This window comes from Mus caroli, chromosome 11 (assembly GCF_900094665.2).
Source record: "Mus caroli chromosome 11, CAROLI_EIJ_v1.1, whole genome shotgun sequence".
NCBI classification, from domain to species: domain Eukaryota; kingdom Metazoa; phylum Chordata; class Mammalia; order Rodentia; family Muridae; genus Mus; species Mus caroli.
In genome coordinates, this window is record NC_034580.1 from 93,780,952 (window position 1) to 93,808,890 (window position 27,939).

The 27,939-nt window shown below is 52.5% G+C and overlaps 1 protein-coding gene across 3 annotated transcripts; it reads right to left on the reverse strand.

Annotated features, from left to right (window-relative positions):
* Positions 1-5,647: 5,647 nt before the first annotated feature.
* Cacnb1 (calcium voltage-gated channel auxiliary subunit beta 1) lies at positions 5,648-27,171 on the reverse strand. 3 transcript variants are annotated; one of them, XM_021175437.2, is made up of 14 exons: positions 26,894-27,171; positions 24,076-24,162; positions 21,098-21,217; positions 16,946-17,068; positions 16,325-16,461; positions 16,010-16,086; positions 14,759-14,778; positions 14,423-14,503; positions 13,983-14,041; positions 13,691-13,800; positions 13,403-13,554; positions 9,809-9,904; positions 9,252-9,437; positions 5,648-7,503 (listed from the first exon to the last, which is right to left on the reverse strand). In XM_021175437.2, exons 1-14 carry the CDS (start codon positions 26,975-26,977, stop codon positions 7,042-7,044), a joined length of 1,794 nt encoding a protein of 597 aa, XP_021031096.1. In that variant the 5' UTR covers positions 26,978-27,171; the 3' UTR covers positions 5,648-7,041. The 3 variants fall into 3 exon arrangements, with proteins under 3 accessions (XP_021031096.1, XP_021031095.1, XP_029339893.1); XM_021175436.2 differs by lacking the exon at positions 14,759-14,778 and adding an exon at positions 15,487-15,641; XM_029484033.1 differs by lacking the exon at positions 5,648-7,503 and having other exon boundaries at positions 9,048-9,437.
* Positions 27,172-27,939: the final 768 nt, after the last annotated feature.

Here is a 27,939-nt window from a genome sequence, read left to right on the forward strand (position 1 = left end):
TCTATATCCTGAGGAAACTGAAGTTGGAACTATCTGCTTTAGTGTTGCGAGTAGAGTGAGCGAGCAATGTGCAAGGAGAATGTCTGCTCTTCCTCCCCAAAAGCCACCGCTGGGGGAAAACCCTCCAAGGGCGGCGGTCCAGCTTTCTCACGTTGTGACACAGCATTCTCATCTACAAAGTTCAGACTGAAGAGCCCTGCAACTCAGTTACAAAACAAACAACAAAGAATCTCAAAATGCTTTGCTAATCCAATCTCGTAATTTTTTTTATTTAATAAAATTTATTTTGTTTATTTCTTTTTTTTTTCAATCTCGTAATTTTTAAAACTTTTTGTTTGTTTGTTTGTTTTTGTTTTTCGAGACAGGGTTTCTTTGTGTAGCCCTGACCGTCCTAGACCTCTCTGTAGACCAGACTGGACTCCAACATCAGAGATCCACCTGCCTCTGCCTCCTGAGTGCTGGGATTAAAGGTGTGTGACATCAAGCCCAGCATTTTAAGATTGTGTGTGTGTGTGTGTGTGTGTGTGTGTGTGTGTGTGTGTGTGTGTTTTCACGTGCACGCGCGCTGAACCACATGCCATATGTTTAAATACTTGCATACCTTTGGAAGCCAGACGAGGTATTCAGATCCGAGCTTGAATACTGGAAACCCAACTCAGGTCCTCTTAAAGAGCAGCAAGTGCTTTTAACTGTTGAGCCCTCTCTCTAGCCCCTAATTACATAGTATTGTAATTTTTCCCATTTTGTGTTAGATGGCATTCACAGCTATCCTTAGCTACATGCAATTGCATGCAACTGATGGTTCAGCAGTTAAGAGCACTTGTTGCTCTTCCAGAGGACCAAGCTCTGTTCCCAGCAGCCACCACAGACAGATAAGGACTCTCTTTTAACTCTGGGTCCAGGGAACTTGTTGCTTCTGGCTTCTGCACTCTGTGCAATACCCACATGCAAATGCACACACCAATATATAATTAAAAGTAATAAAAATAAAAATTTTAAATCACCATGATTGCCGGGCATGGTGGCGCACACCTTTACTCCCAGCACTTGGGAGACAGAAGCAGGTGGATCTCTGAGTTCGAGGCCAGCTTGGTCTACAAAGTGACTTCCATGCCCCTTCCCCATTCCAAAGGAAATGAAACAATAAATACCCAGCCTGGGCTACATAGTGAGATTGTCTCTTACAATATAAACCAGCCAGTCTCTCTCAGCAGAGGAAAAAGTCTTTTTATTTGTTGATTTGTTTGTTTTTTCAGAGGACCCAAATATATAATCTGTCACCCTGGCTGGCTTTAAACTCCGGAACTCCAGCAATCCTCCTGCCTCAACCTTCTGAGTGGCCTTCTGGCCTCACAGGCTCCAGCAGCAGGTAGACCCAACAGTGGGTTTGTGGGTCACGAGGAAAGTAGCAGCCCCAGCAGGAAGAGGGAGAAGAAAACAATGTGTTGTTTGTGAATTTCACAACCTGGGAGAAACCCAGAAAAATCTAAAGAGAAGTGGGAAAAGGCACGTTGACCTTTGGCTTCAGAGTCCCAGACTCCATATCTTTTTTTTGGTCCTGAGAAAATTGGAAATCTTTGATATATTTCTCCGGCACTACAAATCAAGGCAGACTCCAAGAAAGGGGCTATAGTCATCACATCCTCACATTGAAGCATCCTTCTAAGGCCCCTATGGCTGTCTGCCCTCTGCTAAGGCAGCAACCCCTGGGGGGGGGGGGCTTCACCTCTACCTCTACTGCCCTCCCTCCCTCCTCATGTCTACCAACCTTTCTTTTTGTTGTTTGTTTGTTTGTGTTTTTGTTTTTGAGACAGGGTTTCTCTGTGTAGCCCTGGCTGTCCTGAAACTCACTCTGTAGACCAGGCTGGCCTCGAACTCAGAAATCCTCCTGCCTCTGCCTCCCAAGTGCTGGGATTAAAGGTGTGGGCCACCACGCCTGGCCCAACCTTTCTTAAAGACAGTTCAGGGTCCATGACTCCCCACTCTGTCAGCTTTGGCTGGCTCTCTGTTGTTCACTGAGTTCAAAGCAGCTTCCTTATGTGGAACTTTGAGAGCCTCCATAAACACCCCCTGCCTGCCTACTTCTGCAGTATTTACATCCACTGGTCCTCACTCAGGCCCCTGTCTTAGGCGGATCTCTCACCCGTGCCCGTGCTTCAGTGTCTCCTCTGCCTTGAATGCCTTGAAAGGGAAACACCTGGCAGCCTTTAACTGGGATGCTTGTGGTAAGCAAAGACAACCAACCAACCCTTGGAAGCTGGCCTCTGGCCTCCACAGACCCACCCGGGCACATATGACACACACCTTCATCCCATTCCTCTTGGTGGACAGAGCTAGAACAACACAGAATTGAAGGCATGATCCACACAGTCCATCTGGGCTGATTCCATGTCAGCCCCAGGAAGGGAGCTGGGGTTGGGGCTGTGAGACTTGACAGGGGCACAGAAGGTATTTGGAGAAATCACCCGGTGTTTGAGGCATGGCTGCCATCTGGTTCCTAGGGGAAGAAAGGCGTCCTGCTTTGCAGAATTGAAAGTGACACTCGGCAAGCTGGGAGCACACTGAGTGAACAGAACAGAGCTGCCGTGGGGGCTGGAGAGGGCTCAGCTAAGAGGGGTTAAGAGTGGCTTTCTGCTCTTCCAGGGGAATAGAGTTTGGTTCCTGGCGTCCATGTAGGTCAGGGGATCCAGCATCCTCTTCTGGCCTCCATGCTGTTTGTGCTGTGCAAGCGCATACACACACACACATGCACACACACACGTACACACATTTCTCTGAGAAGATTTGATTTAGAAGGAAGCCTAGACAGCCACTATGGACGCTAAAACAAGATTTAGGATATTGGACTGGAACCACAAGCCCATCCTGGGCCAAAGTGGCCTCAGTTTAACCCAGCCTGGCAGTGGTGGCACACACCTTTAATCCCAGCACTTGGGAGGTGGATTTCTTTTTTATTTTCTTTTTATTTATTTATTTATTTATTTATTTATTTATTTAATTTATTTTTGGTTTTTTTGAGACAGGATTTCTCTGTATAGCCCTGGCTATCCTAGAACTCACTTTATAGACCAGGCTGGTCTTGAACTCAGAAATCCGCCTGCCTCTGGCTCCCGAGTGCTGGGATTAAAGGCGTGTGCCACCACGCCCAGATGGGAGGCAGATTTCTAAGTTTGAGACCAGTCTAGTTTACAGAGTGAGTTCCAGGACTAAACAGAGAAACCCTGTCTCAAAAAAAAAAAAAAAAAATCCTAGCAACCACATGGTGGCTCACAACCATCTGTAATGGGATCTGATACACTCTCCTGGTGTGTCTGAAGACAGGTACACTGTATTCATATCAATTAAAAAAGAAAAAAAAAAAAAAGGATAGTGAACCTTAGGGCAGACCTGGGATCTGTGGCCTGCCCCTCTTCTGTCACAGAGGCAGTATCCACCAGAGTTGGAAGCAGCTAGTCAGAGAAGCAGTGAGGGAAAGGTAACCAGTTAGAAGGGAATCCCCCTGCCTCAGCTTCTGAGTCCCAGAAGTGGTGGCAGCACCAAGCTGGCTGATGTCATGGCTGTTAAAGTCCTCATGTGTCCACACCCACGAGCTTGCTGACCCAGCAGCCTGAGTGGGTAGAGGGCGTGGTTACCTAAAAACAAGACTTCCTCCCCATCTCTACTATCTGTGCTGGCTAGAAATGCCTACCTAAGTTCTGAGCAAATGCAGCTGGTGCAGGAAGAGATGTATTTGGACACCTACTTCTTCCATCTCAACCCCTAACCCCTACTCTTTCCAAAATCAGGGTTTCCTGGAGCAGAAGAATTAGTTGAACTTGGGGATCGCAGGCAGCACATAATGATATTTGTGGAGGCTGGTGAAGTTGCCCCCCCCCCTGGGTGACTCCCAATTTTCTCACTGGCCACCTCCAACTTACTTCCCTCCCTTCATGAGCTTCAAATCCCGCTGGACTCCTCTAGGGGTCAGTGGCTGCCTTCCTCTATGGCCTGAGCTGAGGTTTCCTCCCAGGCAGATATCAGTGGCATCTGCAGGGAAGGCTGTGTCTTGCCATGACCATTTACAGTCCTTCAGAACAAAACTTAGAAGGCCTGCTGTGACTGCTCCTGCCAAGCTGCTCTGGCCACCAGCTGTCACCATGTTGTGTTCGTCAGGAGCCACTAGCATGTCATGCATGTCCCCTCTGTCCTCTGCACTAGGAACTTCCTCCCTCTTCTCTGCCTTGGGTTAACTTAACCATGTCCCCAGGTTTCAAGGGAGCCTCACCTCTGACCTCTCTAGTTAAGGAACTGGTGTCCCCAGTACCAACTGCTCCCCACAGCAAGAAACTCACAGTGCTATCTGTGGTTTCCAGTTTGACTTGTGCCTACCACAGAGGAGATCTTTAATAAATGCTGGCTCCACACCTAAACATAGACGTGAATGATTGATTACCATGCAAAGGTAGTGGGGAGGATGGGAGGCAGAGCGGGGCTCTCAACAACTCTACTATCAGTTCCCCAAGGGGAACTGCCCCTGGGCTGCCCAGACCCCTGTCTGTGATCTGCTGGCTTATCTGGAGGCCATCAGGGGTCCGATGTCAGACTGACCCTTGAACACAAACTATGAACAGAAGCACTCAGGCAAGGGACCCAGACGTTCAAGTCCTCTAGAGCTGTCACCTCAAAAACAAGACCCAGGAAGGCAAGAAAGCTTTGCAGGTGCTGTGTGAGGTAGGACAACAGCTATGAGAGCCCACATCCTGGCAGCTGGTGACAAGGAGGGGCCTGCCACCTGCTTATTTTGTTCTCACATGTCTCAGGGGGCCTGGTCTCTCCAACCTCTTCACACCAGCGGAAAACCTCCCCAGCTCCAAAGCTCTCAGGACCCGTGTGATAGCACATCTGTAACTTTTGCAATCACAGACACTCAGGAGGGTGAGGCAGGAGAGTTGCTATGAGTTTGAGTCCCACCTCAGCTGCATGCAGAGTCCCAGGTCAGTCAAGAGTTACATTGTAAACCTGTCCCAAAATAAAATTTCCTGGCATGCTAGTTCACCCACAGCTGTGATCCCAGCATCTGGGGATGCTGAGGTAATCCCAGCGCAGCTGGAGATACATGGGAACTCCGGTGAGCATTGTCTACTGAGTGTACTGAGTGACACCCTGTCTCGGGAGGAGGTGAACAAATAACACACACACACACACCAAGCTGGGTGCTAAGTGTGTGGTGTCTTTAATCCCAGCAGTCAGGAGGCAGATCCAGGCAAACCTCTGAGATCCAGAGGAGCCAAAGTTGACCTTTCCCTAGTGAGGAGCTGCTAGGGCACAGGGAGGTCAGAGTAGAAAGGGGAAATAAGTAAATAAAAACAAAATATGTGTCTTTAAGATGTGAACCAGAGAGGCTTGAGACCNCCCAGCCCCCCCCCCCGCCCCCTTTGCAGGGAAGAAACAGGTATGGCTGGCGTGAGCCTGTGGCTGAATGAGGAACACCTGCAGACAATCCCGAAGCAGCAAAACAAAGTACCATCTCTCCTTCGCCTCAAAGGCCCCCGGGGTGGAGCATTTGCCTGCACTCCCCCTTGATCCCCAACAGGTCCCCACCCTCACCACTGAGAGAGAGTGAGACTAAAGGGCTGACAAAGTGTGGTGACAACAAAGAAAACAGGCTCAGTAGGTGGCCGCAAAGGACAGAACTGCGGTTTTATATGTGGCAAAATATCTCTCCTAGAGGAGTACAGACAGACAGACAGACAGATGGGCACAGGACAGTAGACTGGGGCGGGGAGCGAAAGGTCGGGCAGTGCTATCTTCTAACCTGTTAGTGGAAGCTGCACCCCACCCCCCAGGAGGGTGGGGCAACATTGGCACAGGAGGTGGCGAGACAGGCGTGAGGTGCCCATCCCTGAGGTGGGCAGCTGGGCAGGGCCCAGTCCTTGTTGGCACAATCGGCTCTCTCTGGACCAGCTGTGATGCTGGGGAGGGGGCAGGGCTGCTGGACTCTTAGGGATGCTGAGGCTAAGGGAACCCCAGGGGAGAGGGGTTACCATGGCCTCTCTTGGAGAAAGTGGACACTGGGGAAGGACAGGGTCACAAGAGGCAAATACAGAGAAGCAGCAGCAACCAAGACCCCTAGGGGAGACCCAAGGTCCTTAGGAAGCCCCTGGATGGTGGTCATCTCACGGGTACCAACACATAGAGCCTGTCCCCTGGGGCCTCAGGATGACGGTGAAGGAGCAGTTTTTTTGGTTTAGAATGAGGTGGACCACAAAGTATTCATGGTCTCCACACCCAGGTGGCACGGAGATGTGGGGCTCAGATGCAGAGGGCCCCTCTCTCCTGATGGCAGCAGGCAGGGTATGCTGTAGACAAAGCTCATTCCTGGGGGAGGCAAGGGGTGGAGGGAGGGGGGCAGCATCTTGAGTTGCTCACTCCTCAAGGTTCTAGGACCTGCTTTCTTGCTATGACCATGGAGGGCAGAGAGTGCGCACTGATGCCCAGCAGCCTGCACCCAGCTCTGCTCCCCAAGGGTTTCCAAGCCGTGCCTTTCACCCACCAGAGAATGCTGCTAGGAAACTGTTCTGTTATGGAATGGACATGGTGGGGGATCCCGGGTCTGGGGGATTGGGGAAGATTCAGCGGGCTCTCTTCAGGAAAAGCACCCAACCCTTCCCAAGTACCCCTGTGTTGGTAGAAGAAGCCCCCACCCCCACCCCGATTTAAGACCTTCGCTTACAGCCCCGAGTAGAAAGAGTTGAGGAAGTGCACCTTTTCTCTGGGAGGGAGAGAGCCCCCAAAGATGGGGAAAGGGGGCACTTCAGAAAGTAAGCATTCCCCCATCCACCTACAGCAGTTTAGGGAAAAACCTACAGCTGGGGATTAAGGACCTCCCAGGAGCTGGGATAATTACCACCAAAGAAACCCCAAGCTTTGAGCAAAGGCATCTGAAAACAAGGGACACAGCGCCCCCTGGAGGCAAGACACATCTTGGGTGGTGTGCCCCTCTGCCCTCCCCTCCCCTCCCCGAGCTCAGAGCCTTTCCTCTCCCCGAACTGCCCCTGCCTCTCAGCGGATGTAGACGCCTTGTCCCCAGCCCTCCAGCTCATTCTTATTGCGCCCCAGAACCGGCCCACCACCCTCCGCACAGTAGCGGGCCTTATTCCGGCCCCGGTTCCTGTTGTCGGTCATCTCCTCCTCATAGTCTTCTTCTTCTTCCCAGGAGCCCTGCCGGGCTGGTGGTGTGCCTCCCCCTGCAGGGTCTCCAGGCCCTGGGCCCTCTGAGGGGTCTGTCTCCATGTCCACACACGAGTCTCCCGGCTCCGTGTAGGCAGAGTTTCGGCTGCCGGGGGTGTCAGCATCAAAGGTGTCTTGGCGGGATAGCGCCCGCAGGGTGCCTGCCCGGCCAGGTGGGTGGTTGCTGGGGTAAAGGCCTGGGGGCTGGCCCAGTTCCCCGGGGTACTCGTGCACACTGGCATGTTCCCCAGTGGCCCGGTCCAGCGGCTGGTCCCCGGAAGCAAGGTAGGGTCCCTGGTTAGCAGACAGACGGCACGCACCATGCAGATCAGGCAGGGGTGAGAAAAACACAAAGCAAGGCAGGTTAGTGATAGTGCCAAGACACCAGCCTGGCTCCTGGAGGGCGCTGGCTCTAGAGGAGGGGCACCCAGGAGCAGGGCGTGGCTCTAGAGCTGAGCCTGAGGGCATGCCATAGGCCATTTGCTCCTCCCTCTAGCAGCCTGAAGGCACCCAACTTCATCTGAGCGTGAACTGTCCTAGTAACCATGGTAAGGAGCCCTGAATAATTAGTCACCGCTTCCTCAGTGCATGTTATTAATGCTTTCCTGGGTTAATCATCGTTAACAGCTCATTAGTACTGCCGCTCATTAGTCGTTGCTTGGGTTAGTCAATTGCTCCAATTTTCCCAATATACTGAGATTTCAGCTCGAACTCACTGACCTCCCCACCCCCCAGTTTCCTCTGCCCACACTTAGACCTCAGCCATAGTCTTCGAGAAACCCACACTTCTTCCTTAGACTAACCCTGAGCCTCCATGGTTGAAGGATTCCTCCCCCGCCCACCGGCCCCACATAAAGCACTCAAAGCAGCCAGTTTGAAGAGGGCGAATGACTCCACGTCTCTACCCTAGCTCCACACCCACAGCTGGAGACCACAAGGTGGCCCAATGCCCTCATCACCAGTGGCTGACAGCTCCAGCCATCTCATGGTGTGTGATCCTCTCTGTAGTACCATTTCCTGGTTAAAGCGGGATGGGAATTGCAAAACAACACCAGTTTCCAAACTGCCTCCCAGAGCTGTTTTCTGGCAGAGTGGGGTGGGGGCAAAGAAGGCTGCGGTCCCTGAGGCTGGGAAGGGGAGGCTAGGCCCCCAGCTCCCCATGAGTAGATCCAGGACGGCTCAGCTTCACCGAACAAGTGAGCTCTGTTGCTGAAAACCCACTTGAGATGCAGCAGTCTAGAATGACTTCATGGTGTTTTGGCTCTAAGCCAGACCATACTCTTATCGGTGTGGGCTCAGAGATGGGCTGTGGCTCCGTGGGAGGAGAGCCTTTCCTGGACTCTGTTTCCCTGGGAGACGGTGGAAGGAAGGTACAGCTTAGCTCATAGATCCAGCTTGGGTCCCTCAAAGATTGAGGGATGCTGGGGAAAGGCAAGTTCTCTGGATTCGATGGCTCCCACTCTGTTAGATCTAACGTGGGTACATGGAGCTGACTGCTGTAGTGCTAGCTTGTAATTCCAGCATCCAAGAGGCTGAAGCAGGAGGATTGCCTCCAGTTTGAGGCCAGTCTGGAACACTGGAAATTCCAGGCCAGCTACTGCCAGAATGAAACTGTGTTTCCAAAAACCAACAACAACAACAACAAAAAGAAAAGGCTGTAGAGTCCAATGAACAGCCTATTCTTCTTCCTGAGATTTTCTTCCTAGCGCCCGGACTTATATGGGGTCCCCATCAGGCCTCAAGTCCAACAGATAGCAGATGCAGTCCTAAGGGACCAGTCCCAGGGAGGCAGCACCAGCCAGTCCCCAGTCCCACCAAAAACCACAGACACCAGACGCTGCCGCTCACCACGTTTTTTACAAAATAAAGCTCTTCCCTTCCTTCCTCATGTTCCCTGCACTCCAGGGTGGGAGGAAAGACCGGAGGGACATCGGCTACATGGCGTGCTCCTGAGGCTGGGCCACCGCGTCGCCTCCCCGCGGTGAGGCCTCCAGCCCGCCCCAGAAGCTGAGATTTCTCCTGAGCGAGGTGAGCACCTGTACCTGGAGGTTGGAGACGGGGGCAGGGCTGGCAGCCAGAGCTGCGGTAGCCATGGTGCGGTTCAGCAGCGGATTGGGTGGCGTGCTGCTAGGCGGATGTGTGGCCTTCCAGTAGGCTTCCAAGTACTCGGCCAAGTGCTCGCACGCATCTTCCAATTGGTTCTCGTCCAGGATTATGTCAAACATTTCCTGTGGAGGTGGGGTTAGGGGCGGGGCTGGGATGAGCGGGGGCGTGACCAAGGGTTGAAGGTGTGGCCTGGGTGCAGTGGGTGGAGTCAAGGGGGTTGAAGGACAAGGTTAAAAGGCCTCTGGATGTGGCCCAAGGAAAGGACACTTAGACCTACAAAAGACCGAACTCAGCCCAACTCCCTCTCATTCTAGGGATAGGGAAATCAGGCCATGGCTGGGCACGCAGTAGGGAGTATTTGAGCCATTTGGCCAATCAGGCATCCCTCTTTACTCAAGGACCTGGCCCAAGTGCTGTCTTCCATGCAGGCTGAAGGAAACAGGAGAACCCAAAAAGACACCTTCCCTTCCCTCCCCTGGGTCTGAGCACTCACGGGGGGACACTGTGCCAGCTTCTCCGAGGCTGCTATTTGGACATTGAGGTGTTTGGATTGAGACTTCCCTCGGGATTTGATGAGCCTCTGCAGTACCTGTTGGAGGGGAAGAGAGAGAGAGCTAGAAGGGCACGGGCAACGACCCAAGTCTAAAAGGCAGATTCTGCTTGGAGCCGGTGGGAAGTCAGAGTCAGAGCGGTGGAATGTTCCATGATTCTCTGCCCTGAGCATCTCTGCCAGAATGAGATCACAAGCTCTGTGTCCATGACACAAGGCCCAGGCTTAGGGCAACATGCCACACGGACAGACAGACACACACACACACACTTTCTCACACACTCATGCACATACTCACGAGCACATACTCAAATATTCATGCAACACACTCATACACACACACACACACACACACCTTGTCTACAGACTTTATTCTAATCCTCCAGTCTCACTCTCTCTTTTCCATATGAACAAAAGCTGGATACTAGCCTTGCTCCAAGGCTGCTGGTGTTTGAGGTGAGGACTTGCTATATCATCCAGACTGGTATCCAACAGGCCCTGGCACTGGCAGGCAGTCTGCTCCCTCCTGTCTATTCTCCTGAGTAGCTTCTTCACATGATCAAGTTAAACTTGATCCCCAAACTAAATTCAGCTATGGAGGGACATGAAACTCCAACAGAGAGGCAGTCTACAACATGGTCGGCCTATACTACTGCAAACCACCAATGTCATAAAAATCTAAAGAAAGCTAAAGAGCTACTCCATATAAAGAAGACTCCAAGTGGGCCTGAAGAAATGGCTCAGTGGTTAAGAACACTCTAGCTGCTCTTTCAGAGGACCCAGGTTCAAATCCCAACAACCACATGGCAGCTCATGGCTGTCTGTAACTCCAGTTCCAGGGGATCTGACACAGCCAAACATGCAAGCAAGATACTAATGCATGTAAAAAAAAAAAATCATTCTTTAAAAAAGAAGGAAAAAGGGCAGAAAAAGACACACAGTATGATACTGGGTTATGGGAAATGGTATCATAAGGGGGAATTATTGGGACAATTTTTAAAAAGCTGAATATGGGCTTTTTTGATTGGTTGGTTTTTTAAGACAGGGTCTCACTATGTAATTATAGCTGGCCTGGAACTTGATACGAAGATCAGCTGGCCTTGAACTCACTGAGATCCACCCACCTCTGCCTCCTGAGTGCAGGGATTAAAGGTGTGCACCCCATTTTTAGATAACATAGGGTATGGGAGGAGGCACTGAGGCAAGCCCATGCTGTTCATGAACTCATAATGTAGCTGAGGCTGACCCAAACTTCCGATCCTCCTGACTCACTCCCAGAAAGCTCCTGGCCTTAAGAAACACATGCTGGGGGCTGGAGAGATGGCTCAGTGGTTAAGAGCACCAACTTCTCTTCCAGTGGTCCTGAGTTCAATTCCCAGCAACCACATGGTGGCTCACAACCATCTGTAATATCTGATGCCCTCTTCTGGTGTGTCTGAAGACAACTACGGTGTACTCATACATAAAATAAATAAATCTTTAAAAAACAAAACAAAACAAAAAAACACATGCTGTCTTAAAAGGAATGAAGGCATAAGATTTGTTGTTAAGTGTGTGCTGAGAACTGAATCCAGGGGCTCACTCTGTATATGTGAGCTTAAAATTTATCTTAAAAATCGACATGAGAGGCCCAGGTGGTAGTGCACACCTTTAGTCCTCAAACTCAGGAGGCAGAGGCAGAGTATCTCTGTAACCCTAGCCTGGTCTACAGAGTGTGTTTAAATCCAGTCAGGGCTACACAGTATAAAACCCTGTGTCAAACAAAGCCATAAGCAAAAATAATGAAATAAAGTCAGAGCTGAACACAATGGCAGTCATCCCAGTACTCAGGAGTCGGAAGCGGGAGGGCTGGGGGGTGAGGCCAGTCTTGGCTAATGAAAATGAGAGCAAAAATTCATCCATTGAAATAAAATAAAATCAGACTAGAGGTATAGCTTGGTGCCATGGTACTTGCTCAACACTTACGAGAGAGACGCTGGGTTTGGTTCCTAGCAATGGAGGAGGTGGAATTAGGCAGACCAGAGGTTCAAGATCACTAGTAGTTCAGTTGGTAGAGTGTTTGCCTCCCAAACCTGAAGACCAGAGTTTGAACCCCAGAATCAACATAAAAAGTTGGGCATGGTGAACCAGGGGGCGATGGCATACACCTTTAATCTCAGCACTTGGGGAGACAGAGGATCTGAGTTCGAGGCCAGCCTGGTCTACAGCGTGAGCTCCAGGACAGCCAGGAATGTTACACAGAAAAACCAAACCAAACCAACCAAACCAACCGAACATGCTAGCATGTGCCTGAACTCTTAGCACTTGGGAGTCAAACGTTCAAGACCATCCTTAGTTGCACAGTGAATTAGAAGCCAGAGCTACTGAGATCCTGTCCTAAAAGCTGGAAACAAAGCTAACAGAAAGAATATGGTACCAGCGTGGGCACCAGGCTCTTTACATAATTAATGCATTTACTAAGTTTTCACAGTGATCACCAAAGCGTGACTAGGCAGAAGATGGGGAAACTAGGGCACAGAGATGTTACATGAGTTTCCAGGAGAACACAGTAACGCTAAGGCTAAGTGACAGCCCAGGGCAGGAAACCCAGGCACTCGAGCCCACGCCCACATAAGCTCGGTGGAGGAAGCGGAACCTCCAATACTTTCTAGGCCACAGAATGTTTCTGCATCCATCACCTCATTTGATCTTTGCAATGTCTCCACCCTCAGGGATATAAACCCCATCCTAACAGTTATAGAGCAATGGAAATCAAGGGCTCGGGAAGCTTAAGGAAATGGCGCAGGGTTCTTTAGAACAAACCCTTCACCTAAATCCTTCCCCCGTGTCTCTCGAATCCACTAGCATCTTCAAAGGGAAGTTCGTGGAGCCAGGAGTACGTCACACGCCTGAATGCCAGTACTTGGCAGGCTAAGGCAGAGGTTAGCAAGTTCAAACTACACAGGGCAACCCTGCCTTGCAAAGGAAAGACTGGCTCAGTGGTTAGGACTCAAGTTTGATTCCCAGCCTCCTTGTGGGACAGCTCACAACCTGAAATTCCAGCTCCAGGGAGATTCTCTGCCTTTGGCCTCACATGCACATACTCACACATATATACATAATTAACAAGAATCAAAAGAAAAATTGTTTTAAAGGAGGAAGGAAGGAGAAAGTTCCTGGGGTCCTTACCACTACCCTCTGTGTCAAATTCTGCAGGAGCAAGTTTGTACAGCCTGACACTAGAAGGTCAAAACTTTCCAACCACCACACAGCTGGGTGGAACACTGGAACAAACTATACCATGTTCTTTCATTTTTCTGACCCAACGATGGACTGGAAGTTTGAAGATGAGATTGACCTGTAAAACCCTAATAACATTTATAATATTGAATCCACAGAAGGCACAGCACACCCGACTCTTTCCACCCATATCAGGTTGTGTAGTTCCGATTTCCATGAGTCTAGGACATAAGTCACCCCATCATGACCCATGCACCCCGTCTCCAGAACAATCCTGGTAGACCGTGTCCACCATAAGAACCAGTCTCCTGCACCCACCTTGGGAGATGTGATCTTGATGTAAACAATGATGGGGGCCAGCGATGTTTTAGAGAGCTGGGCTGGGTGGTTGATGGTATCAGCGTCCAAAGCGACCAGCTGCAAGGTCCGGGCCAGCTCGAAGATCCTCTCAATTTCACTCTGTACCTCAGCTGGGGCACAGGGACGGGGAGGGGATCGTAAGGTTCCCCCAGGAGGCAATGGAGAGAAGGGACACTTCCCCAGCACCTCGAATCCCACCCACCCTGACAGCCCGGGAGGGGAAGGGCGAGGAGGCGGGCAGCTCACCCAGGCTGGAGCGCGTGTTGGAGCGCTCAATGATGATGTGTTTGCTGGGGTTGTTGAGGACCGAGCGCTTGGCCAGGGAAATGTCAGCTGTTACTCGGGTGATAGAAATCCTGGAGGACCGGGCAGGGAAGGGGTCAAGGGTTGGGTGGGCAAGAACATACTGTCCACTCACTGGCTCCAGGCCTGCCACCCTTGTCTCTGTCTAAGAATCCCAGAGTGGTGGTCCCTTGTGTATCCCCAAGTGGATGGAAGGAGCCACAGTCAGGTGGCGAGTCACCTCTCAGGGTCCTACCTGCCATCAAACCGATGCTTGAGGAAGTCAAACAACGCTTTCTGCATCATGTCTGTCACCTGTCATGCAGGGGTTAGAGCGGAAGTCAGGCTCTGAACCACACCCCCAAGAGGTCCGCCTGCTGGGTACCAGGATCCTCCCTTTCCACCTTTTGAAACTCTTGAGATGAAGGGGTCTCTAGAAGGGTGGGAGCTTCCTCAGGAGCCAGGGCCTCCGATGCAGCCTGATTCCACCGGTCTCTTACATGGCATCTCCAAAAGGACTCTTAAGAATTTTCCTTGGGAGACTGGGCCCTCCTGAATGGACTTCCCATGGGTCAGGCCCCCTTAAGGGTTTTCTCTGAAGGGATAATGAGCTTTGGGGACATGGGACCCTTTGGAATATCTGCACACTCTGGAGGTCTGGGCCCGTCTGGGTGAACTGCCCTTTAGAGCTCCTACCTCATAGCCCTTGAGTGACGGTCCCACCAGGATGATGGGCCTCATGGAAGGCACCACGTCATAGGGGGGCACGTGCTCTGTCTGGGAGGGAAGCAGGGAAGGGAAACCCCAAAGTACAGATGTTATCAGCCCCTCTCCCCAAGTTCTAGGCTCCCCATGCAGCCTTTCCTCCCTCTGACCCCAGAGCCCAAATGTTGGTGTCAGAGGATTGGGAGTGGGGGATGGCCAGGCAGGACCAGGAAGGAGGGTAAAGGGAGAAAGGTCTGGAAACAGGTGTTAGAAGCCCCTCCCCAGCTCATCCCCAGTGGGGCAGACACAGAAAGCTGCCATACTCACCGATTTCTGCTTCTGTTTGGCTGGGTCCAGAGATTGCCAGGAAGGGGAAGGGGAGGAGAGAGGGGAAGGCACCAGGCAGGGGTAGAGGGCCAGGAAGGAGCCAGGACAGGAGAAGGGGCAAGAGAGCGGGTAGACCAAGAAAAATAACAGGCATGCGTGTTAGTGACAGACAGAGCCAGAAAGGGGATGGGACCCCGTGCCACAGGGGAGCCAAAGGTGGCCTTGGAGGCTGGAGGCAGGACAGACAGTCATCCAGTGGACTTGAGACTAGTGAGTCAAGCCTCCTGCCCTTCCAGATATAGCTCTGAAAAGAGCTAGAGACATTGGAAGCCCCTAATCCAGGGCCCACCCTCTGTCCATTGTTTATCTTCCTGTATATTTTAAGGATTGCCTGTTCTGTATCTAGGAGAGGCTGTTGGACATCTATTCACTCAGAGTTGGAACAGGGCAGATGAATGAACTCAGAGCAGGGCCTACATTAGTCATGAGGACAAAACTGGGTATGTCTATTACTAGACGAAGCAAGAGCTGCCTCTTCTTGAGGAATTGGGGAATGGGGTTTTATAAAGAGAGGTATGGTTCCAGCCCAGCCCAGCCCCGTACATCCAGTTGGGCAGAAAGCCCACAGGCTTGCTGTATAGAATGGACCACATCTGGACCACTCCAGCCTCTTTTCTTTGCCAAGAGCTGGGTCCTGACTCCCCTCACAGGAAACCAGACAGAATTACCTTCTTAAAGAAGGGGATGCGCTTGCCGTGGGGTGGCGGCGTGGTGACACTGCTCACGCTAGTCTTGGCTGAGCCACCGTGCTCCCCTAGCTCTGCCTCCTCCTCCTCTAACTCTAGGGGGTCGAGCTCAAAGGCAAAGTTAGTCATTTCATTACCTGGACCAGTCAGGAAGGAGGTGAAGGGAGAGGAGGAGGGAGATGAGCACAGAGACACAGCGCAGAACACAAGGATGGGATGGGGAAGAAAGAAAGAAGAAGTGAATGGAACGGGGCTAGGAGAATGGATGGGAGATGGGGGGTATGGGGGAAGGCAGAGAGATGGAGCTACCACAGAGAGGGACAGGAGAGACATGACAGACTCAGCTCGGAGGATAGCCTATCCTTAATGGAGGGGTACTACTGCATGTGTTTGGGGGACTCAGAATTGGGGTACCTCTTACTGCAGGGAGGAGGGGCCACCCCTGGGAGAGACCACCCCACCGGGGGAAAAACTCTCCCTCCCCTGGGTTGCAGGCCGCTCTTACCACTGGCAGGGGGTGTAGGGCGGCGGGTGCCAGTCACCACGTCTCCCAGACTGGAACTGGAGTTGTCACCTGACTTGCTGTGTGGGCAGAGAAGCAAAGGAACTGATGAGCAAAGGTGGGCGTGGGGCCCGTGGGGGGTGTGGGGGGGAACTTCGGTGCTCACGCGATGCATGCTGGGTAGTTCTCCAACCCACCCACCCACCCGTTCAGGCCATGGGCGAGCCCTGGAGGTCAAGGATTAGCTCTGAGGATCCCCCCTCCCCTGCTGGCCTCAAGAGGGGTAGCAAGTGTCCTCCCCACCCCCTCGGCAGACACCTGGAGCTGAGGCGGTTCTGGCGCAGGGTCTGTTCCTGCAGCAGACGAAGGCTGTCCAGTTTGACCGGGCTGGGGATGAAGCCAACCTCGCAGCCTTCCTTCACCAGCCGCCCAATCCACCAGTCATTATTGTACTTCTGTGAACAAGAGCCCAAGAGGGAGAGACTGGAGATGGGAGCCATAGCTACCTTCTAGGGAGACCCCCCAGGCTGCCAACCCTGCCAGTAAACAGCTCCCCCAAAGAAGCCCCGCCCCCGGCTTCATCCTCTGATAAGATCCTCCCAATTCCCTCTGTGACCATCGACCACCCTCCTTTAGAGAGAAGGTAGGAAGGCTCCTGCCTTCCTGAGATTTATGCTGTGGGTAGGAAAGCAGACACATGCACAGGGGCCCAGGGCTCACAAGCCCTCTCAGCCTCTCTGCGACTTAGGCATTACCAACTAATGAAAATTCACTGAGCTCAGAGAGGTGAAGAGATTTGCCTAAGGGTGCACAGCAGACTCAGGCCAGCTGCGTTCAGCTGGGCAGCTTTTTCCCACTAGCCCCCTCTCTTGGCATCCCTCCCATACACCACTAATGTCCCACCCTCGCCCCACTCCCGGTGCCAAGTGTTGCACCCACCTCCTTGATGTGTAGGAAGTCCTTGGGCTCAAAGGTGATGGCCACTCCCTGTACAGGCACCTCATCCCCTGGAGACGGATTGTAGCCAACATTTGTCCGAACAGCAAAAGCCACTGGTTTGGTCTAGAGGGGACACATGAGGTGGATGAAAGCGGAGAGCTGCAGCCAACAGTACCCTCTTTGACTGGGATAGTGGCTGTGTGGTTGTTTGCTTTGTAAATTATTCATTAAAATGTATACTGAATGGCTTGTGTGGTTTCCTGTAACTTTTACAATACAAAAGCGACGGGTGGGGCACTGGGAAGGCGGCTCAAGAGCTAGCAGCTCTTGGTACAAGCTTGGCAATCTGTTTTGATCCCAGAACCTAACAGAGAGAGCTGACTTTATACAGGCATCCTCTGCCCGCCATACGTGTGTGGCAGCATGTACACGCTCACACATACAGCACCATGCCCAGACACACCTAAGTGCACACACACTAATGAATTCAAGAGAAATTCAGTGGTTAAGAGCACTGACTGCTCTTCTTCTGGGGGTCCTGAGTTCAAATCCCAGCAACCACATGGTAGCTCACAACCATCCGTAATGAGACCTAAAGAGAGCTACAGTGTACTTACATATAATAAATAAATAAGCCGGGCGTGGTGGCACACGCCTTTAATCCCAGCACTCGGGAGGCAGAGGCAGGCGGATTTCTGAGTTCGAGGCCAGCCTGGTCTACAAAGTGAGTGCCAGGACAGCCAGGGCTACACAGAGAAACCCTGTCTCGAAAAACCAAAAATAAATAAATAAATAAATAAATAAATAAAATCTTTAAAAAAAAAAAAGAAAGAAAGAAAACTAAGAAAGGCTAGAATTCAGGGCTGGGAGGAGACGGCTCAGCCTGTAAAGGTATCTGCCACCAAGTGTGACAGAGAACCTTAGTCCAGTCCCCAGGACTAACATGGTGGAAGGTCAGACCCAACTCCCACAAGTTGGCCTCTGACCTCCATATGTACGTCATGACATACAGAACAAACATACAAATGCAAGATAATTTTTTGTTTGTTTGTTTGAGACAGGGTTTCTCTGTGCAGTCCTGGCTGTCCTGGAACTCACTCTGTAGACCAGGCTGACCTCTAACTCAGAAATCCGCCTGCCTCTGCCTCCCAAGCGCTGAGATTCAAGGCGTGCGCCACCATGCCCGGCGCAAGATAATTTTTTAAGTATTTGAAAATGGAAGCTAGGGGCTAGAGAGATAGCTCAGCGGGTTAAGAGCACTGGCTGCTCTTCCAGAGGTCCTGAGTTCAATTCCCAGCAACCACATGGTGGCTCACAACCATCTGTAATGGGATCCGATGCCCTCTTCTGGTGTGTCTGAAGACAGCGACAGTGTGCTCACATACATGAAATAAATAAACGTGTATGTGTGTGCCTGTGTGCATGAGAGAGGCAGGTCGTGGGCGTGTTTGTGCCACGGTAGCTATCTGGTCAGGAGCCAGTTCTCTCCTGTCACTGTGGTCCCAGAAATAAAACTCTGGTGGTCAAGCCTGCCCTGCAAGTGCTTTTACTGAGCAACTTTACCAGGGCCCCACCCCCTTTTTCTTTTTTAGATGTGAGACAAGGTCTCATGTGGGCTAGGCTTGCCTTGAACCCAATATGTGGCCAAGGATGGCCTTGGATTTCTCCTCCTGCTTCTACCTCCCACTGCTGGGATTACAGACATGGGTCACCAAGCCTGGGTTTTTTTTTGTTTGGTTGTTTGGTTGGTTTGGTTTGGTGATGCTGAGGATTGAAACCAGGGCCAAATCTACGATGGACAAGCACTATACCAACTGAACTACATCCCCAGTCCAGGCTGCCATTCTTCAGGAGCCTTGAGCTTCAAATCACGTCTGAGCTGATCACTCATCCAGTGTAACCTCCCCGTGATGTCCATAACACTTCTCAGCTCAGTGACGAGCTGTGATGTAAGCACAGACACAGATGATGACAGGTACGGGGTGGCTCCCAGCACCCACATCAAGTGGCTCACAATGGACTGTAACTCCAGTTCTAGGTTTTAAATGCTGTCTCCTGGCCTTTGTGGTCATCTGCATATGCTTAGCATACAGACATACACATAAGTACTAGATAGATAGATAGAGAGAGAGATAGATAGAGAGATGATAGATAGATATTGAGGCCCTGAGTGGTAGTACACTTTGTTTTCTTAACTTATTTTATTTTTATGAGTATACTGCAGCTGTCTCCAGACACACCAGAAGAGGGCATCCTGTCTCAAAACAAATAAATAAAGCAAAATTTTTCTTTTAAGATTCACTTACCCATTTTAGATATATGAATACTCTATTCTGCATGTACATCTACACACCAGAAGAGGGCATCAGAGCACATGATAGATGGTTTTGAGCCACCATGTGGTTGCTGGGAATTGACACTTAACCTTGTTGGTGCCTCTAGAGCATCAGGTCCATTGTTTTGTGTACCTTATGGTGTCATGGAAAAGTGGCAAACGGGAACCATAATGGCTGTGAGATGGCTCGGTGGGTAAAGTACTTGTGTGCTGGGGGGCAGGCGTGGTCAGAGATCAGCCCTGAGACCTCTCCTAGCTGTCATCCTCTCCTGAGGTGGCCACGTGCCACCACTAGACAAACACCCTAGTACATATGTAAAGGCCAGGAACAGAGGTTCACATCTGGAACCTGAGCACTGGGGTTTCACAAGCAGAGATAGGTGGATCCAGGCTGGGCACACTAGTCAGTCAAAATGGAGCTCCAGGACCAGTAAGGAACAATCGAGGAAAACACCTAACACTGACCTCTGGCCCACACTGCCGCATACAAGTGCACACACATGCGTACATCATAAACAGATGTGCAAACAAGTGCACACACACACACACAGAGCTCCACCAGCCATATGTGGTGCCTCAGTCTATAATTCCACCACTTGGGAAGCTGAGGCAGGAGGATTGCTGTAAATTCTGGGACATCCTGGGCTACAGAATGAGAGCCTGTTTCAAACATCAAAGAAAAGGGTCAGTAAGGCGGCTCAGCATGTAAAGGAGATTGCTGCCAAGCCTGCCACCTGGACTGGACCCCACGGTAGGAGGAGAGAAGTGTTCCACAGCTTGTCTTCTGATGTAGTGTGTCCAGGACAGCATGCACGGTCTCTTTCCCCCTCCCCAAATAAGGGTGATTTTTTTTTTTTTTTTGGTTTTGAGACAGGGTTTCTCTGTATAGCCCTGGCTGTCCTGGCACTCACTTTGTAGACCAGGCTGGCCTCCAACTCAGAAATCTGCCTGCCTCTGCCTCCCAAGTGCTGGGATTAAAGGTGTGTGCCACCACCACTCGGCAATTTTAAAAAATGTAAACCCCCTCCGTAAAAAAGGGCTGGTGGCACATCCCTTAAATCCCAGCTCTTGGGAGATAAAGGCGGGAGGATCTGTGAGTTCAAGGCCACCCCAGTCTTCAGAGTGAGTTCCAGGATGGCCAGGACTATTAAACAGAGAAACCCTGTCTTGAAAAAACAGGGAGGGGACTGGGGATATCCCTCAGTGATAGAGCACTCACCTGGTAGGAACAACTCCTTAAGATCAATCCCATAAGCGTGAATGGGTGTGCGTGCGTGCGTGCGTGCGTGCGTGCGTGCATGCCTGCGTGCGTGCGTGCGTGCGTGCGTGCAGGGACCAGGTTTAGAAGCTGGACATATTCTGAAGACTGAATCAGGAGCACTGAAGTTCAAGGCAAGTATGGGCCACATAAACAGACTTTGCTCTAGGACAAACAATGGCCATGGCTGGGTTCCAGTCTAGAATGTTTGTTTGATTGTAGAAAGTAGGTTTGTTTTCTTTGTGGTGCTGGAGATTGAACCCAGGACCTTGTGCCAGCTGGGCAAGCACTCCACACTGAGCCATATCCCTAACCCAGGAAGAAGCAAGTCCATCACTTATCAAGCTATGGAAATAGCATCAGACACTTTGAAGGCTGCATGAGAAAGAAGAATCTAGCACAGCCCAAATACTTTCTTCACAGGGGAAAGACACAGGGACAGACCTCTGTAAGCAACTGGTCCAAAACTTGACAGAGTCTGCCCAGGCTCTCTCGGGATGGAGGGAGGGGGCGGGGATGAGGATAACACGCGCAGGTCCTCAACCATCATTAGTCTCACCTTGGCTTTCTCGAGCTGGGCTAAGGCCTGGCGCTCTGCCTCCTTCCTTAAGGCTTCCCGGTCCTCCTCCAGAGACACATCAGAGTCTGATGGTCGGCTTGTGTAGGACTCTGCTGAGCCCTGAAAGCAGAGGGGACCAGATGAAGGCCAGCACCACTTCTCATGGCTCCTGGGACCACATAGAGGTGCTACCAGGGGTCAAAGTTTGCAGGCCTGTGGGATGAGTGTGACCCTAGGAAAGGTGACAACAGCCAGCTGGAGGTTAAGGCAGGTCTAATGACAGCTGCTTGGGGCTTGGGAGGGGTGGGAACCTGATAGGGGCACAGCACAAGGGAGGAGTGCCAGGGGATGACTCTAACTCCCAGCTCCTCCTTCTCTGCCCTGCCCCTGAATGGCCGAGGAGGCATAGCAGAAACTCAACGCCATCCTTTCCAGGGACTGTAGCCACCTTCTTAAGCCTGAATCCTCACGGTTGCCCATGGGTGGTCTGTTGGAATGACAGAGCCACCAAAATCATTGATTGAGGATCAGGGGAGCAAGACACCACCTCCCCTCCTCCTCTCTAGCTGGGAGTTCCTGAATAGGGCTACTCTAAGGCAACCCCAAGCTGCCTTATGGTATTCAGGGCAGTTCAGCAGGAGGTGTGAGGGGAGAGCAGAAGATGGATCGGGTCTCTGCCCTGACACTAGACTGCTAGATTGCAGGGTAAAGTCAAGTTGTGAAGATTGAGTGTGACAGGAACCCAATGCAGACCACAGTCACCATCCCAGAGTGCCAAGGACTCTGGTACAGACACACATACGTGTGAGACACATGGAAGCTATACAGATGTGTATAGCACTGGTCATGAGTGTGCAGACGTGTGTGTGTGTGTGTGTGTGTGTGTGTGTGTGTGTGTGTCTATTTGGGAATACAAAAAGTACGCTTGGGAAGATGTCCTCCACCGTGTGTGCTGGGTGTGAACAATTGAGTCACCAAGGGTGATCCAGAGGTCTATGTCCCTGACGGTGGGAGGCAAAGGGTGGCAGAGGACAGGATGCATGGATGTGGTGCGACTTCTGGAGGGGAGGGGGTGGCAGACAAGTGTGGGAGGGGATATGGAGAAGACGCAGAGTTACAGGTATGTGAGGGATCTATCTCTCCTGAGGGCAGGAAAGAGTCACTTGGATAGGACTGTCCATAGCTTTGGCATGGGAGACGGAGGCCAAGACCTACTTCTCCCCAAATCATCAGGTGATACAGGCATTACCTTCCTAGGGAAAATCCTGGGAACGAGAAGCTAGAGATTTGAGTCACTAATTAAAGCTGGAGAGACACAAAACCAGGGGGAGGGAGAAGCAAAAGAGCCCTCATTCCCCCTTGTTACAGAGTCCCCCAAAACAAGAATACAGATGCCCAGAGAGACAGAGACACCCCCTGACCCCAGCAGATTCACATATGCATACACGCACATACACACAACCAGAAATGGGAGACAGGAAAGAGGAAAGGAACGAAGAGATGAGCTGGGAGAAAGGCCCTCCTCAGCAGTCTGAGGGGTTCTTCCACCCACCCACCACCTGCCCCATCCCCAGCTCACCACTACCAGGGTCCGGCTGGGCACCTCCATCCCGGCGCCCTCAGTGCCTGGGCCCTGCCGGCCTAGGGGTGGCCCCCACAGCCGGTTCCCCCAGGAGCTCAGGTTACAAGCAGAATTGCTACATGTGCAAACTGCTAGGGTATATTTAGCTCAGAGATGTGGCAAGGTCTGCCCCCCACTCCCGCCACCTACTGGGGGTAGGACTTGGGGAGCTGGGAAGAAGGATGGGAACCTGTGGGGGTCTAAGCCCTTGGCTGACAAGGGGGAAACTGAAGGCTCTCTCTGCCTCAACCACAGGAGGGTGGTATCACTGCTTCTAGGCCTGGCACTGGCCAGCTCTGGAACAGCAGGGATAAAGGAATGCTTAAGGAAAGAACTTCAGATCTGTTTGGGTATTTTAGACTCACTCAGATCAAAACCTCCCTTCAGTATCTGGAGCTAAGCCTGGGCTCACACGTGAAAAACTCAAGAGAGAGAAGAATCAAAAAGAAAGTACTCAGGGGGTGGGGGGTGGGGGAGGGGGAGGATGGAATATGGAGTGTAAAAAATAAATTAATAATAATAAAAAAATGGAAGTACTCAGTTCAGTCGGCTTGGACCCGGCAGGGCTCGCCCCAGGGGCTCTTCCTACCAAGTGTCCTCTGCCCTCTCACGCTCTGTCTACTATCTCCTTAGCCACACTCCTTTTCTTCTCTGATCCCCAGCCCCTCTTGCCTTTTTTGGGTACCAGTCTTTGTTGAGATGCTCAGTAGTCATAGCAACCACATGCCTCCTCACTGCCTCTCCCCAGCCTAAGATGGCCTGGGGTTGAGGGAAGAGAGGGAAGTGGCAGTTTTCCCAGCTCAGCATGAGGGCCCAGAGAACTACTGTCAGCACCAACTTCAGCTAGGGATGCAGGCTACATCCCTCTAAAATAAAACACCCCTTATCCCACATCTTGCTCTCTCTCTCTGTGCATATTTAAAAGGAGTCATATTTGGAAGTGGAGAGAATCTGTTCCCTGACCCATCCCTCACTAGGGCCCGGTATCTCAGCTTATTTCCAGGCACCTGCCTCAGCCCCACCCCATCACAGTTTCTGGGGGAGGACGTGGAAGCAGACAGCCGGCAGGGGGAGTGGGTGACAGCCCAAAGCAAGCCAGGAGGAGGCAGGCCAGGCTGTCCCTGAATGAGATGACGCAGGCAGGCAGCAGGGGCAGGCAGCAGGGGCAGGCAGCAGGGGCTGGGAGCTGGTGCTGGAGGAGAGGCGGAAGCAGTGGGTGCAGAGAGGTCACAGGGTGGCGGGGCGTGGTGGTTCCAGGTAGGTGACAAGTGACAGAAGAAAAGGTGCCTGGAGAAAGTCGCAAGCCAGCCTGCACCAACCGGTGGCGTCTCCCAAGCCCTCTTCCCGGTTAGGTTACCTGGCGGACGAAGCTGTTGGATGTTGTATCCGAGGACGTACTCCCATCTGACCTTTTGAACCGCCCTTTCCTCTTGCTGTACTTGCCCTGGAGAGGTGGGGAAGGAACCAGAGTCAAATCAGAAAGATGCTTTCCTAGTTCACCTCCTACCAGGGCTGCTGCTGTATACAGCCAGCCTAGCCTGGGGACGCTCTGCTTGGCCCCACCCCTGTCCTCAGCTTCTCCATAGAGGTGGCCAGCCTGAAAGGAAAGAGGGTCTTCTACCTCACTGACAATGCCCAGACAACAGACACCATGAGGAAGCTTTGCAAGCGAGCCTGGGATGCACACACAGGAATCCCCCAAATCACGCAGAAGGCTGAGAAGCAGAAGGCCCGAGGAACGGGAGGCTCATTAGGCAGCAAAGCTAATTAAGATGCTGGGCAGGCTGCAGCAGCCTCCGGGGAAGGGAGAGGCTGCCTGCAGTGCTGGGGGGGGGGGATGGAGGAAGAGAGGGGGATGTCCTCTCCCCTGCATCTGGAGCTGAGGGGGCAGAGTGTGTGTTGTGCCCCCAGAGAGAGGAGGCGAGTGAGGCAACCCAGGGCCTGGCTTGGTTCCTCCCCTGAGCCCCTGAGTAGGGAGGGAAAGACATTCAGCGCTTGAAGACACGTTTCTGAGGAAGGAAAACAGGGAGGAGGTAGAGGACAGCCACGTCTGAGAAACTAAACACCCAACCTGTGGCCGGTGCCTCGGAGTAGGCTCAGCTTCGCACTCTGCCTCCACCCTAGCAGAACTTTCTCTCAGCCTCCGTCCTGGCAATCAGTGTTTATATTCCTCCCCAAGGAAGGATCCACTTTACTCCCACGCCAGCTGCTACTGCCCATGCCCCATCCCCACCGTGCTAACCCTGCTCCATCCATCTAAAGGCCCTTTGGCCCCACCCCAAGCTGAGACTAGGACATATACTCCTGCCAGTACCAGGTAAGATGGTTAATCTCTCTTAGTGGGCTCTAACTGGGGTGGGGGATCCTGCCTGACCTCTCATATGCCAAAGTTATGGCATTGAATGTCTCTTTGCTTCCTATATGGGAGCTGCTTTTGTGTCCCCCCTCTCTCATACACACACACACACACACACACACACACACACACACACACACTCATATTTCATATTCTTGGCCCTTGCCCAGTACAGGATGGGCAGAATGCCCAAAAGCTCCTGCCCCTAACCTCTATCCCAGACTTTCTTTGACCAAAGAGCCTAGAGGCACCTCAGCCACACTGCAGGCTCTGGCTCCTGAGACCTGGTGACAAGGAAGTTGATGAGCCAGGCATAGTGACTCACACCTGTGATTCTCTTTGGAGGTAGAGGCAGGAGGATCATAAGTTCAAGGCCAGCCTTGACTATATAAGATTCTATCACACACACACACACACACACACACACACACACGAATAATAGGACTGAATATTCTATGATCCTCCTTCCTTCTTTAAAACTGGGCATACAGCTAAACTAGTTTTGAGGCTCTCTACAGACCTAAGAGCATCCTACAGTGAACCTCAAGACACTTTCACGCGGGGCCAGTGAGACAGCTCAGCAGGTAAAGGGGCTTGCCTCCAAATCTGATGACCTGAGTTCGATTCCCAGGACTCACGTAGCAGGAAGTAAAAATCAACCTCCACATGGATACACGCATACACATTAAATAAATAAATGAAAAAAGTTTAAATAAAAAAAAAAAAGACTCTTTCACACACTACCTCGCCCCAGCTGGGCAAAGGGAGTGGCCTTCAGAGGGACAGGGGACAGCTGAAAGGAAGGCATCAGTCAGCTGCCTCCCAGACTCCAAGGGGCCTGGGGTGGAGAGACGAAGTATTTTTAGGTCTGACCTGACCCCCCCCCCCATACACACCCATCAACCACATCATGTTGCTTACAGTTGCTCCAGGCTGGCCACAGCAATGCAAGAGTTAATGCTATCCTTGGAGAAGGACAAGTCCTAGAGAAATCCCCTGGCATGGCCACCACATACCCTGCTGGTCATTCTAGGGGGACCTTGTATGCCCAAGAACGCCCCTACCTAGGAATAATCCAGGCACATAGGAAAAGTGAACGTGCTAGAGGGCAGCGCCCCTCCCCCAGGTAAAACGGCGACCTCCACTCCAAGACAGTGAGGTGGCACCCATCCAACTTTCCAAACTTTGGAGGCTCCCACCCCTTGGGGCAGGGGGTGGGGTAAGCTAATGTGGGTGTTGGGAGTAGGGAAACATCCAAGAGAGGGACGGAGACCAGGTGACTAGGGGAGGGCCTCCCAGAGCTGATCTCTTCTCCACCTTCGAAAGCCAATGTCTGAGCCTTCGAAGGCCTGTTGGCAACGCCCTCTGACCATCGTCTCGGCCTTTTCCCAGTACTACCCCCGCCCCACCCACACCCACTAGCGCCCCTAAACGTGCTCTGCGTCGCCCCCCTCGCCTGATTCGCTCTCCAGCCTCCCTCCAACTCCGCTTCTCAAGGCCTGGATTCCCCCCAACCCCCATCAGCATCCCCGCTGTCAGCCTGCTGGAGCCAGTACCCCAGCAGCAGGAACCTGGACGCGGGGGAGACCTGGAGGCGAGGTTGACAGGCATTCCACCCGCCTCCTCTCCGCTCCGCAGCACCGCAACCCGACTCGGGCCAATAGTCCATCGATCATTAACCCTCGAGAATGGAGGGTCGCGCAGACACCCCTCTCCCATCCACGCGGGGCATATAACCCTTTCCTTCCCGGGGCTTTCCAAGCCGACCCCAAGATCCGCAGGAGCGGTCCTTTCCCTCGGGCCTGGCACCTCGCCTTACCTGTGGGCTGGGGTCGAAGACCTCCATAGGGATCTCTTGGGAAGGTGGGTAAGGGCCCCGGGACATGCCGCTCTTCTGGACCATGGAGAGGATCCTCCGGTCCGGCCGCCCTCCCGGCCCAACCGGGCGCCCTCAACGCATGGGAGAGGCCGTCCGAGCCCAGAGCAGCGCAGCGTCGCGCAGCCAGCACCGGGTGCAGTCGCCCAGCTGGACCTCCGGCTGCACGCTCGCCGCCTTGCTGCCCTCCCTGCTCGCGCTGTGCTCTCTGCGGCCGCCGCCGCCGCCGCCTCCGCCCCTGAGGGTTCAGCATCTCCCCCCGCCCCTCCCTCGCTCCCGCCCCGCGCCGCGGCCCCGCCCCTCGAGCCCCTCAACCGGCTGCGCGCAGACAATGGCCGAGTGGCGGAGCCCCGCTGGCTTCCAGAACGTGGAGGGGCTCGATTGCTGTCCTCCGATTAGTCTGGGATGAGGGCGGCCTGCAGGGGACTAAGGGGAAACCGGCCTTGAGGCTGGGGTGGAGGTGGGGGGCGTTTACCAGTGTGTGCCAAGCATTGATGGGGGTGAAGCGCCGCTTGGTATGACTGGTACCGCCTCCCTTTCTGTCCCAAACTACTCTCTCAGCTGGTCTCCCTGAGCTCTCCAGCTTGGGCCACCGGAACTTCCCGGTCCCTGTGATCCTGGGACCTGCCTTTAACTCCTTTCTCCCCAGTGTCAGGCCCAGGCCGCCATGAAACTAGCTGAGTAGACAGACCTCCCTCTTCAACCGGGCTCTAGGTCTGCTGGCCCCAGCCGGGGCTGGATGATGGGGTGAGTGTCCAAAAAAGGCCACCAGGGACATTAGGAATGCTATCCAGGGACCCAGGAATGCTTCGACCTCATCAGTTACTAAGGTCTCACAGACTCTTCCAAAAGGCCAGGAGTCAGGCTTGGCAAGTCCCTGTTGCTTCTAAGAGAAAGGGAAGAGGAGGAAGTATGAAATGGGGGGAGGGGCTATTCAAAATTATACACCATGACTGTTGACCTAGGACTGTCTCTCTCCTTTATCCTTG